At 23.9% G+C, this 14094-nt stretch overlaps 1 protein-coding gene across 50 annotated transcripts in view; it reads left to right on the forward strand.

The window, feature by feature from the left end:
• Mhc (myosin heavy chain) overlaps positions 1-14094 on the forward strand; it is a 118995-nt gene that overhangs the window by 20441 nt on the left and 84460 nt on the right. For 36 of the 50 annotated variants that reach the window (XR_012756194.1, XR_012756195.1, XM_075364519.1 and 33 more), the window contains exons 4-9: positions 5200-5356; positions 6817-6844; positions 8041-8146; positions 9220-9312; positions 9637-9700; positions 10797-10895. Coding sequence is in view for 48 of the 50 variants with exons in the window: in XM_075364519.1 (XP_075220634.1) it covers positions 5200-5356; positions 6817-6844; positions 8041-8146; positions 9220-9312; positions 9637-9700; positions 10797-10895 (547 nt within the window). In the remaining 2 variants the exon portion in view is untranslated. Of the gene's footprint in view, positions 1-5199; positions 5357-6816; positions 6845-8040; positions 8147-9219; positions 9313-9636; positions 9701-10796; positions 10896-13041; positions 13146-14094 lie in introns of all 50 variants that reach the window. The other 14 variants (XM_075364520.1, XM_075364517.1, XM_075364529.1 and 11 more) reach the window with 1 other exon arrangement.

Genomic DNA, 14094 nt, shown 5'->3' on the forward strand with positions numbered 1-14094 from the left:
TTAAAAAATTTTGTTTCATTTAAAAGATTTTTGCTAAAATAAAAATTTGTTTCTCTTAAATCCGTTCATGCATAATTTGTATGGCAGTCTTATTCTAATAATACGATTTTTTTATAGAGATTGTAAAGAAATTTCTTAGTAAATATTTTCCACTGATCTCCTTGATGAACCGATGAAATAGCAGAATCGTATTTTTCATCCGGAAAATTTCAAATTCAAATCTCTCAAATAAGGCTTTTTATTTATTCTTTAATCAAAAGTTGTAGATTTACAAACCATATTTCTTGTACCGCTTTGTGGTTAAGAAAAGCATCTATTTATAAAAACTCTTTGCAGCCTAACTCCATAAATTCACTTCTTTACTAATGCATAGACGTAGTATCAAAAATTTTTATATTTTTTTTTTCTCAGGAATTCCTTTTTTTATATTGATTATTTTTTTAATGTTTTTCGCCAAAAATATTTCATGTGTTTCTCTTATTATTATTTTTAAATATATTTCAGTAGTTTCATCTTAAGTTTAATTGATACTTAACTAAAACGTCAACTTTCATTCAAAATCTAATAGATTTTGTTTCAGTTATATTATCTATATATTATATTTCTAAAACTTCATTGATTAGATTAGATTGCTTATTAACATGTCCTATTTACCATTTAACTTTAATTCTATATGTTTGTGTTTGTCTTTACATATCTTTCTTTCTATCCATAAAAACATCCTGTGTATGTTTTCATAGTTACTACCGTTTCCTGTCATTCTTCTCCTTTATTTACTTTTTTTTAGTTTTTTCCTAACAGCACTTATCAAAGGGATGAACCCAGAACAGTGCGTATGAGGACAAAACGTTGATGGTGCTCTTGACCTGATATCAATATCATTGTTTGTTGTTTGTTTTTTTTTTTTAGCTTTTATTTTTGTCAACCTAAATGTTTATACCAAATGCACTTTTCATTCATTCATCGAATGAAATTCGTCTGTTTTTTTTCTTTTTTATTGATATTTATATGTACTTACAAAATTTTATCTTTTACTTGCATCATTGAAGGGTACATGGACGTACACCTTGTGTTTATTTATTTTTATTTTTTTGTATTGTCTATAATTTATTATGAGTATTATTTTGTTTTTGTTTATATTTATTTTTTGTTTTTATTAAAAATCATTTAAAACGCTACAACTATCAGTTAATATTCATTGGTTGAAATTGAAATTATCGAAATGAATCGATAGTTACTCATGGATTATTATCGACTGTTTTTTTTTTAATTTCAGAATTCTCTGTCTTTTTCTATTGAACAATTTAAAATCTGTTTCCAGTTTAACTGGTTTTATTTATTTATTTATTATATTTTTTTTTAACTAAATATATAATTTCGTTTTAATTAATTGAAATATGTTTTAAAAATTTATTTGATTAATTTTTTTTATTCCATATAACTTTAATAGCGAAGATTATTCAAGGCTTCATTAAGATTTAGCAGCCTCTATAATGAATTTCATAAGTTTTATAAAAAAAATATTAAAAATAATCCTTTGAAGGAAGAAAAGAATTTCCAGATATAAATATTTTTCTATCTCTAAAAAAAATACATTTTAATAGAATCTCTTTGTGTTTTGTAAATTCTAAATAAATCTCTTTCTAAATGTAAAAAATTTTCTCTTCCATTTCTTCTATATTTTCTTTCAAAGCATGAGCTTTACATAAGGGTTTTGGTTCGTACATAATTCTCATGTTTTCGATTAAGTTTTCAAGACCTTTCCTCGTTTTTTTTCTTTCGCTATAAGTTCATTTTTTTACTTTTTGTTTATTTATTCATGTTACTCATACCGTTCGGAATTAATAATGGATCCTCCAGGAGTATCTTTTTCAGTATAACAAAATATATTACTTTGAATTCCCTATAGGTTCGTTTAAAAACAATTTCCTGACCGTCTGTATCCTTATAAATAGGAAAAAAGGAAAATTATCAGACATTCTTTTATTTTAGTAAATTCTATAATAAAATCTATATGCACATCAAAACAGTTGTATTGTTTGGTTTTAAATAGTTGTAGCATTTTTCTTGGTTTTATAGATGTTTTGAAAATAATTGTTTTTTTTCTTTTAGTTTCAAGATTTTGATAAGGTTTTATTATTATTTAATTTATAATATACAAATTTTAAATGATTTAAATAAAATTTTTATAAAAAATCATTATCAAAATCGTAATGAAACTAAAAAAAGGGATTTTTAGTTAAATTTATATGTTTTTTTGTCTTTTTGTATGAGAATTCGACGTATTTTTACATAAATTTTAGTCAACAATTTTTTTTTGCATATATACTTAAAACGATTACATGACTTCTTTATAGTATATATTTTTATTATGTTGTAACAAATTTTGTATTCTTTAACAAAATGTTAAACGTATATAAATTATAATAATAGTGAATGATTAAATTAAAAGTTTCGCTTAACTATAGTTTTTGTTGATTACTAACAATTTTAATTAACTCATTAATAATTGTGATATATATATATATAAGGTAAGTGTAATAAATAATTTAAACAATTTAATTTTTTTTGTAGAAGTAATTTTATTACATTATAACATCATAAGAATTTTTTTTTTAATAATTTTGCGTAAAATTTAAACTATAATTTATTTATTAGCAGCATTAATTAATGATTTTTTTATAAATAAAATCTAATCTGGATTTTAAGTAAATATATTAAATGCAGTATTATTACTATTATTATTTTCTTTTTTACATAATTTATTGACGCTTGCTAAGCTGTTTTTATTTTTTTTTTAAATCGTAATTTGGCAAATTAACACATACATTTGCTAGCTGTTTATTACTTTACAATCATACAAATTTTTGTTACACATACTCGTATATCATTTTATATTACTTATTTCATCAAATGATCTAATCTGTTTAATTATTCCAAATGTATAATAATTTAAAAATTTTTATTATATTATTTTAACTATTCTACCTCCTTGTAAATAAATAAATCTGAAGTGAAAAATAGATCCAGGTCACTGAAGATTAAATAATGAAGGTATATGAAATAAAATTTGGGTTATAGTAATATCCTAAAACTATTACTAATAATCATATATAAGTCCCCTGATGTATCTATACAACTATATCTATATGACTAGGTATATCTATATGAATATAAACTACTTATTCGAATTGGACACCCTTTGTAATTCTTGATAATGCTACATTTGTTGTTTTCATTACATTTATTCCATTATTCCTTGTTTTTTTTTTTAAATTGCATCTCGATTTAGTTTATCTACATGGTACAGCATTTTCTTGTTATTGATTTTTATGAAAAAAATGTTCTCTCTTATCAACGAAATATTTGAATTCAAGACGATTGTTTTAAAACCGAACATAATTAATGAAATATCTGGGTTATCTTTTTTACTTTCCCGTCTAGTTGTAGCTGTGAAAGGGAAAGTATTGTAATCGGTCCAGTTTGGGGCACATGCGGTTATCAGTTGTTTTATTTTTTATTTTTTTTATGTAGACCAGTTCTGGATGACTTTTATTTAAATAAATCTAAACTACATAATTATATAGTCTCCTCTTATTAGCTTTAAAAAAAAACATTCCGGCGCAGTTCTGCGCAAGAAGACTGACTTTGTTTCCAACCCCCCCTAACTATTTCGCAGTCAGAAACGCACTGATTTTCAGAGTAGAGCCATTACATGCGTTCGATCAACCAGCAGACCTTACCCAAAAGCATGAAGTTTCAACTCACTCACCACTGTGATACTACGTATCAAAATTTAAAAAGAAAATGATTTACCTTTCTTTTTCCTTATCTATTTAGTGATTTTTAAATCACAATCCTCAAAATCGGATTGAGGAATCATTATAAATATCATTTTTGATATACTTGTTTCCCCCATTAAATAAAAAAACTACGGTGTAAACACGCTCATAAATTTCAAAATTGCGGCCTGGACAATGTTTTAATCTTTTATCTGTCATCGTTAGTTTTATTAGTTAAAATTTTAAACCCTTTATTTTAATTAAAACCACACTTTATTTATTAAAATTATAATATAATTGCGGCTTAAATATATATGTCATAGAATTTTTTACATTAACTTTATTGATTTTCAATCAATTCTCAAAAACAAGGTGTCATTTTTGTGTAATGAAAGGTTTAATATTTTAACTAATAAAATTGTTCGAGAATTTCCAAAGCTACTGGATTAGTTTTATTGAAATTTAGATATGCTGTGGTAGTGTATCTGAAGTTGAGCATGTAAAAATTCAATGAAGATTGGTTTAGTCGTTCTTAAGGTACACTGAATTTAAGTTCGAAAAAAAATTGAGCGAGGCAAGTTGGAATGGTTTGTACCATACTGCAAGTTGGAACGTTGACGTTTCTTTATCTGCGGTATCTATTGTTATCAATATTAAAGTTAATTTTAAAAATATTAAAACTAAATTAAGTTAACGAAAATTCTGTCTTTTTGCGCAGAAATGCGAAAGAGGTTGTTTTTAATACACATGACAGACAGAAGGAAAAAGAAGTCATTTTATCAAAAAACATTTTTCTTCATTGTGATAGGTAGATTCCGATAAATAACAGCCTGGTACTCTTTTTTTACATTATGTATATCTAAAACACTGTAACCAATTTGCTAGACGAGATCTTTGTACTTTTTTTTTTTTTTTTTACTTCTGTAAATAATATCGATAGATTATATAATATAATAAATAAAATCAATCGGAATATAAATTTAATTTACTTAAAATTGTAATTAAAGAAAAATATTATTCATCTATCATATTTAAAACAAAACGTACATGTACATGTCACTTACACTCACTAACAACATTAAAACATTTTTATCTTTTAAATTTATGTAATAAACACAAGTAAAAAAAGTTTGTTTTTATTCATTTATTACAAGAAATATTTAATAGTGCTACACACTTACTAAATAATTAAATAATTATCTTTCTATGAATATTTGCTTATATAAACAAATTGCTTTGTTGTAGAATATTGTTTAATCCAAGTTGATTTACACAATTTTACATTGTACATATATTTATGTTATATACATTTTTTTTCAAATATTTTTAAGTATTCTAAAATCATATAATAATCATTTAAATTAATTTATACTATTTATTATTCCAATTAATATTTTAATATCTTTTTTTTAAACAGACCTACTCCGGCTTGTTCTGTGTTGCCATTAACCCATACAAACGATTTCCCGTATATACAAACAGGTGCGCCAAGTTGTACCGTGGTAAGAGGCGAAATGAAGTGCCACCACATATTTTCGCCATTTCTGACGGTGCTTATGTCAACATGTTAACAAGTAAGTATTTATTTTAAAAAAAAGAAGAATATATATATATCTTTATTTAGACGTTGTATAAAAATTGAATACCTATACACGTTATTATACCTTATGAGAAAAATATATGTCGAAGTAATTGCAACAAATTAAAGATTAATTATTATTTCATGAGTTTTTTTTTGGGTAGGAGACATAAAGGAAAAATAGATAAATAGGACAAAAACACAAATCAGAATTATAGGTTAAAATATCAAAGAATTCACCACGGATAGAAGATAGCAACGCCGCATTTAAAAAAGGTTTTATACTCGTATATCTCTTGGTGGCCGACGATTGTAATAATATATCGATTATACATATACGATTGTATTTATATATATATATATATATATATATATATATATGTGGGAAATCCTTCTGTTGTGTAATCGTACCAATTATGCTCCAGTTTCCGTTTTTCTTTTGGAGCAGTGATTTCATTCCAATATTAATTTTTACATGTGTTTCACTTTGTAACTCTCAGATGTTGAGTATATAAATAGATAGATATTTTTAAGTGGAATAATGATTTAAAATGCCGGTGAAAAGTTTCATCCCCGTTTGTTGTTCTTGGTGTGTTTTCAGTGTAACTAGATGAGAAATTTACGTCAATATTTATTTTAATCGTTGCAATTTTAAATGATTTTAATCAAGTTATACTTTAATGTAACATTAAATATTTTATTTACAGCGTTGCTAAATTTTTATCATTCTTTATCTTCCTTGTTCATCTCGATTTGAATATATCCAAAATAATTTATAACATTTATTTCTTGTTTTGGAAGTCAAAACTTGATGTAACTTGCTATGAAATGAGAATTGAACCGAATCTGTAAGTTACCTAAATACATCTTTATATGCTTTTAATGATGAAGTCCTTTTTGAATCACCCGGTATAAAACATAATTTTTTGATTATATTTTTTGTTACAGTAAATTAATTATATCATTAAAGAAAAATTGACCCTTCGGTTACTGAATTCAGTATGTTACTATTGTATACAGAATTAACGGGTAAACTCTTGTGCCGATACAATTAGAGTATCACCGCTATAAAAAATAGAAAATAATTTTCATACATATATTTCCCATTATTTATTAATATTTATTCTATACATCAACACTCCATTAGAGTTAGCAGTACAATATTTTTAAGGTTATAAATAAATTTATGAATGATAACGTTTATTCTTAAAAAAATATATTTTGTGTAGAACTAAGTAGTTGTATACATGAAGAGGGAGATATAACAGCACCAAAATATTTAAAACAAGCATGTAGTTTAGTAAAAAATTTAATTAAATGTTTCATGATGATTAATGAAAAAAGGATCATTCAGTAATGTAAATATTAAATATATTTATTTGTTTAATTTTAATGAAATCTCAATAAAGTTATATTTTTAATATCATTTGTTCTTTTTCTTCTTTTCTTTTCCAGACAAAGAAAACCAGTCTATGTTGATCACGTAAGTATTTTATTTATTTAAACTTTATACCATTATATATATATTGTGTAATTATAAACTGTAAATTATACATATATCAATGTATTATCCTTCTTAAAACCCTTGGCCGCTATACATAACACAAACACCGGCCGATAATTATTTATATCATGTAAGTCTTCTTTTTTGGGCACCGGTGACATAATTGCAATTTTCCAATAATTCCGAAAAATACCCAACCTGAAACTAAAGTTTTGAATCCAATCCAGTACCGCAGCTAGCAGTCCAGCAAGCCTAATATCGATTTAGGGATAACATTTGAAGAGAAATTATTGTTCACGCAACACATGTATGTCATGTTATCAAAAGCTAAGAGGATACTAGGATTGATACTAGTGTGGGATTATTAAAATCGATTCAATCTTAAGTTTATACCGAACTAACATTAAATCGATTTTGGAATTTTGCACGGTAGTTTGGAAGTATAAGAGGGTATGTACTTACACTACGATTGAGACGGTTCAAAAGAAGTGTTTTTACCATCTGCGAGAAAGAGAATTCGGTGGGCTTTATTAATTGCCAAGAGCAGTGTACGTGTTGGGGCTTACCCTCACTAAAATGCAGAAGGACACTGCAGAATGCCGTATTTGTTTATAAGGCTCTTAATTCCAAGATAAATGTTGATATTTCGAACGTTGAGCTTAAAATGTCGAGATTTTAAGCAAAGGACTGGGAGTGGCATAGGCTATATAAATATGTATATATAAATGTTTAAATAAATTTAAAAGACTTGAAAAAAAATTATACCATTTACAAAATTATCACCCGCTCGCTCTTTAATTATCCTATATTAAAGACCAATGTTTTTTTTTTGCAGTTGGGTTTTTTAATATTTATTTCTTGTTTTTAATTTTATTAATTATTCCTATATTTTCTCTTATTTTTTCAAGATAAGATTCGAATTTCATGTTGATCCTAATACCTCCCAAAAAAGGTTTCTTTCATCCCATCCTGTTCATTGAAAAAAGTACCCCATTCTTATATGAATTCAATGTCCTTTTTATTAAGTTAATTAATGCCCTATTTAATTAAATTATTAATGTCCTATTTGTTAAATTTTCTTATAAATTTTTAAATAATAATCATAAAGTTATTTAAACTACATTATGTTTTATATTAGAGAATAAAAATTAATAATCTGTTTTATTGTAATGCAGAGGAGAGTCTGGTGCTGGTAAAACTGAAAACACGAAGAAAGTAATTGCGTACTTCGCCACCGTTGGTGCCAGCTCAAAGAAGGAAGAAAAGGAAGGACAGAAGAAGGTAATATAAATATATACACACAATACTATACTAATAACCCGGTTGTAAAAGTATATGAGTTGATTTCCTTAATGTAACAAGTTATAAAAAATGAAACGTATTTTAAATCTGATACGATATTAAAAGAAAACAAAAACATTTTTGTTGTATAAGAATATAAGAAGTAAGGAATTAATGATAAAGAAGAAGGCGTCTAAGTAATTAAAGATAATAATGAGTAACAAAAAACCCGAACATATCGTTTAAAATTTCTATTCACAATATATATATATGTGTGTGTGTATGTGTGTAATATTATATATAACATATATATCTTTCCTTATATATTCAGTCAGTTGTATAATCTACCTCAAATCCATTTATTCATATTAAGGGAGATGTAGGTATTAAAATCTGAAAGTATTATCTGCATTCCATAACTGGAAAACGATATTTTATTTTATAGTTAAATAATTTTAATTACTTTGTTATTTAATTGTAATTAATTTGTTGTTTTCTTTGGAAACTAAAAAAAATCGAAGGCTTGATCCTTGAGGAATACCCTGAACTATCTTCGAAAGAATGATTGACAATATTTGATTAAATTATCCTAATTTTCAACTTGATTCTCATTGGTATGTTCGTACTTTCTTTAGCCTTTTTTTATCATAAGATTACAGATCTAGAGGTATATTCTACTTCCAGAATTCAACTGGGAAAAATATATTTATCATAATATTAATAAAAATTGAGGAAAATTTATTTTCTTGTAAAAGACCAATGGATTAACTTTTATACATAATATATTTATTTAAATATTTATAATTAACCCGACTAAAAAGGGGATTTAAAAATACAAAATAAATTAATTAATAATTATGTTAAATAAATATTTTTCATGATTTTTATACGGTTAATTATTAATTAAAATATATTTCATACGATTTTAATCACAAATATTTTGCCATGTGTATTATTTTATATAAAATTATATGTGAAATTTAATATTTTTTAATTATGTGTAATTTCAGTATTATTATATTTATTTACTGTTAATTATTTATTTGTCTTTATTTATACTCTTAATATTTTAGGGTACCCTGGAAGATCAAGTCGTACAAACTAACCCGGTACTGGAAGCCTTTGGTAACGCTAAGACCGTCCGTAATGACAACTCATCACGTTTCGTAAGTATAAAAAGTTATATATTTATTTTAATTTTTTTTTTTTAAATTGAAATAAATTTATACTTAAAATTTTAAACAAATATATAATAAGGTTTATAAAATTTCAGTTATTTTTTATCATTTTTCTTTACATAAAAAAATTTTTCTGTACTTACAATATTTTAGATTTTTATTTATTCATTGTTTTTAATATTTTTTAAATAACTATTTTCGCTAACGTATCTAAAACATATTTTTAAAGTTACAAATTAATATTTTTTTTTAGTGTTCTTTTTTAAGTTTATTTTATGTTTCTATATATGTTGTCATTTTTAATTTGTTTAGGGTAAATTCATCAGAATTCATTTCGGTCCATCTGGTAAACTGGCCGGAGCTGATATTGAAACATGTAAGTTAATTTTTTATTTGTATAAAAAATATTGTTTGTTTTATCCGTTTAATTTATGTAATTTTTTTTCAAATAACCCTCTTAGAGGATACGGTATAACTTTGATTATGTTCATTTGTGTCCACACTTCTTTCATCCCTCGAGAAATGTCGTTCCTTCTCTTCTTTTATCCTTTTCTTCCACTGGTTGATTTTTTCCTTTCCTGAAAACTTGACATTTTTGTAACAAAAATATTTATTATATTTATATTTATAAAAATATATATAATAATCAAACAAAACTTTTAATATATTTATAAAAATCCCATTAACATTTATACGAGTACGTTAATTTTATAATTTTACTAATAGAAATACTATTTTACTTGAAGAAATTATTTTTTCCATCCAATTAAAATTAAAAAAAAAGAATTAGAATAGATAAAAAATAATAAAAATAAATAAGAATTTACAATAAATTTATTGTACGGAATATTGCATTTAAAAACAAAGCTATGGACTGTTTAAAAAAGTCTTAAAAATCATTAAAAAAAATTTAATCTTAGAAAAGCAATACAATTATTAAAATAATGATCACCAGTAGGATAAAAAAAATCAAACTAAATTACAAATACTTAAAAAGTATATTTTATAAATAATAAATAAATAACTACTGAATAAAAAATTATTAATATCGATTTTGAAAATCGAAGTTGATAGTTTAATTACAGTTAAACCACATTAACAACTAATTCGGAATGAGATATTAAAAAAAAATTATATTAATAACGTAATTGCTTAATTTTTTTACAAAATAAATTTATCGATAGTATAAATTAAAATAAATTATAATTTTAATATAAATAACTCGGTAATGAAAAGACAGATAAGCCTGTTATGTATCCATCGTAAGAGTTAATGTACTAGTTTTAGACTAAAGATACTGCATTGTCACCACCTAGCGGAATGTTCATAAATTATGTTGATTTAATTTTTAAAGATAGTTATTTTTCCTTTTTTTTAGTCTACCTCTGTTATATTTTTATAGATATTTTTTCTAAGAAAATTATTACATACTAGTCTTAATTAACGTAATTATTTTTGCCTTTATTGTTTAGATCTGCTAGAGAAGGCCCGTGTCATCTCTCAACAAGCTCTTGAACGCTCATACCACATTTTCTACCAAATCATGTCTGGTTCCGTAACTGGAGTTAAAGGTAAGTAATAACTATAAATTGTTATAAAAAGAAAATATTTTTATTTTTTTAAATTTAATATAAGAATTTTTATTACGCAAATAACTTATATGGATATTATAAAACATTGATTAACTTTTAAGTTTAATCAGTGTATAATATTTACATAATACTATAGACATAATCTAGAGTTTTTAATAATAATTAATTAGAAATTATTACGTTATAAAATTTGTTAGTAAACTTATATTTCATTTTTAAATGATTTGCTAAGGAGCTGGTATACTCTATTTATTTATAATTACTTAAAATATTTTCTACCGGATATTTTAAAAAGAATGAATTAAATATATTGCTTTACTAATAAATTTTATTTTTATAATTTATTAGCTGTAATTATTATTTTATTATAAATGTACGTTTGATAAAGAATATATATACTATACCTCTCCCCATAGTTTGTGTGCGTGTGCGTGTATGTGTGTTGTGTAAACATGTGCATATGTATTATTTATACTTAGGTAATAAGCTTAATATAAGTTATTAGTTATAATTTTTTTGCTTTTTTAAAAAAAATAATGCGCGCAAAAAATAGCATTAAATACAAACAAATTAAATTTGTTTCTACTTTTTTTTAAAAATAAATTATGACAACGTATTTCCATTTACTCACTTTTATCCTAACAAGATTAACTAAGATAAATTACTCTTTTTTTATTTTCAATTTTTATTGTTTGTTACTTTTTATATTTTATTTTTATTTTAATTATTAGGTCTACTATTACGATATTTGAAATTTCCTCCTTTAATATTTCTGAATTTAAAGGTTTTAATATAATCTTATAAAAAAAAAACTTTTATAAATTTGGAACACAGTAAGTTATATTCACCAAGTAAAATCTTCGCAAATAGTAGGCTGTCTACGACACCAAAATTATTCAGATCAGAGTTAATAGTAAGTAACGTTTTTTTTTTTGTTTTCAAATTTATTTACTACTAGAATTCCTGTATTTGTATATAATTTTTTTTAAAACCATATAGAATTTTTTTTCAGTAATTAAGTAAGATTTTTTTTTATATATAATATTATAGTGTTTAAAAAGTTCTACAATTATAATGAAAGGTTATCTTAAAGGAATTCAGATTTAATTAAATTTTTATTAGCATGTTATATTTTCAAAGTGTAATCGTAGATAAACTTATAATTTTTATTTTTATTTAAAAAGAATTGAAGTACTTTTGTTTAAGAAAACCTTTTAATTACTACCGAGGAACTTTTCTGACGCTTTAATATTGAGAGAGTTTGTTTATTTGTTTTTTTAAAATGATTTCCATTAAGTTGAGTGATCGATTTCTCATTTTGGTTTTACCTAGTTATAATTTTATAGAATAAAAAAATACAACTTTTTATAGGAGGCTTTTAAATCAGTATTACTATCAAACAATGATATAATTTTTTGACTGGTTTTTAATTGTAGGAGAGTTTTTCAGTGTATTTATCTGTCTCTCCCTCTTTTTTTTCTCTCTCTCTCTCTCTCTCTCTATTTTTTTTAGATCGGTTCTTATTCACTTGTTCTACAATTCTATTAAAATTCGTTCTCTCAAAAAAATGGAAATCACTTTTTTTTAGTAATGCATTTTACAGTACGCATGAAAAAAAAATGTTTCCCTTTTTCTAGTAGATTTTTATAGTACAAAATACAATTACCTAATACAATAATTTAGTACGTACAAGTACATACAGTATATCTTACTATTGTACTGTTTCATACCTGTTTTTTAAAATGTAGTATTTATTACAACCTACAACATAAATACATACAATACATACTTATGTGACAGTAAAGTATTTAGTTTTAATATTACAATTTTTAAATGCACGTTAGTTGGTTTGATTCCTGTTACTTTACCTTAATTTTAAAAAATTATAAATATATATACATAATTTTTTTATTTTAGTAGTGTGTTTGTATGATTTTGTAATAATACATTTAAGTTATATTATAATATGGGACTATAATATACCTAAATGTTAATTAGTAAAGACTGCATTATGATTAAGATGAAATTTGATTTACAGTATTGGTTTTTTTTTTAGTGTAATGTTTTATAAATTGTTTTCTTTCTTTTTTTCTTTTTTTGTCGTTGACACAAATATTATCAACAGACATGTGTCTACTGTCGAATAATGTCAACGATTACTACTTCATATCCCAGGGAAAGACAACAATTCCCAATGTGGACGATGGTGAAGAGTTTTCATTAACTGACGTAAGTCCCGTGGGACGGGCTAATAAACTGATGATAATTTTTTTTATGGCTGCTGTTTTTTTTTTCTTAGTGGTACTATGCGATTGACTGATTGATTTGTAGTGTGAATTTTTTTTGTTGTAAAAAACAGAAACAGAAATATAAAACCCATTATAATGGTTTATAATTGTTTTGGATTACTTCATGTTGAATTTTTTTTGTAGTATAAACTTTTTACCCAGAATTGAAAGACTTCCTGGTGTACTTAGTTATTAACTGTAGTTATTAAACTTATGTAGTTTATAGATCACGCACACATAAATATATAAAATTAAATGTAATTATTTTTTTTTTAATAATTAAATATCTTAAAATAAAAGTTATTGGCATATTTATTATTTATAAATAACGCTTAAATTGTTGAATAAATTAAAAAATTGTTTAACGTTACTTATTAATATATAATTAACAAAGGACGTTTCATTGATTAAACTAAACAGCCAATCAATACTTTAGAAAAATTACAGCCAATCAGAGATTTTCTCTAAATTTTCAGAAGGTTATTAATTTTTCAAAGAAATGTATAGAAAATATCTGATTGACTGTAGCTTTTCTACAGTTATGACTGGCTATATAGTATAACCAATCAGATATATTTATAAATTATACTGTTAACAAATTACTTTAAACAGTTTTTTAATTTCACATTAGTTGTTTATAGAAACTGTGTATATAATATGATGCTTTTCTTTTTATTAATTTTTTTTTAATCAATTTTTCATTAAGTATTACGTATAAAAAAAGTTCTAAATTTTATCCAGCGTGCTTATAATTCGGTAATTTTTCCTTAAGTATAAATTACTTTTTAATTCGTATCAGAATAAAGATATTTTAAATTTTCAAAATCCTTTATTATATTTTAATATTCAAACATAATTTTTGACTATATAATATATATAAATATACACGC

This window comes from Lycorma delicatula, chromosome 4 (assembly GCF_047948215.1).
Source record: "Lycorma delicatula isolate Av1 chromosome 4, ASM4794821v1, whole genome shotgun sequence".
Taxonomy (NCBI): Eukaryota; Metazoa; Arthropoda; class Insecta; order Hemiptera; family Fulgoridae; genus Lycorma; species Lycorma delicatula.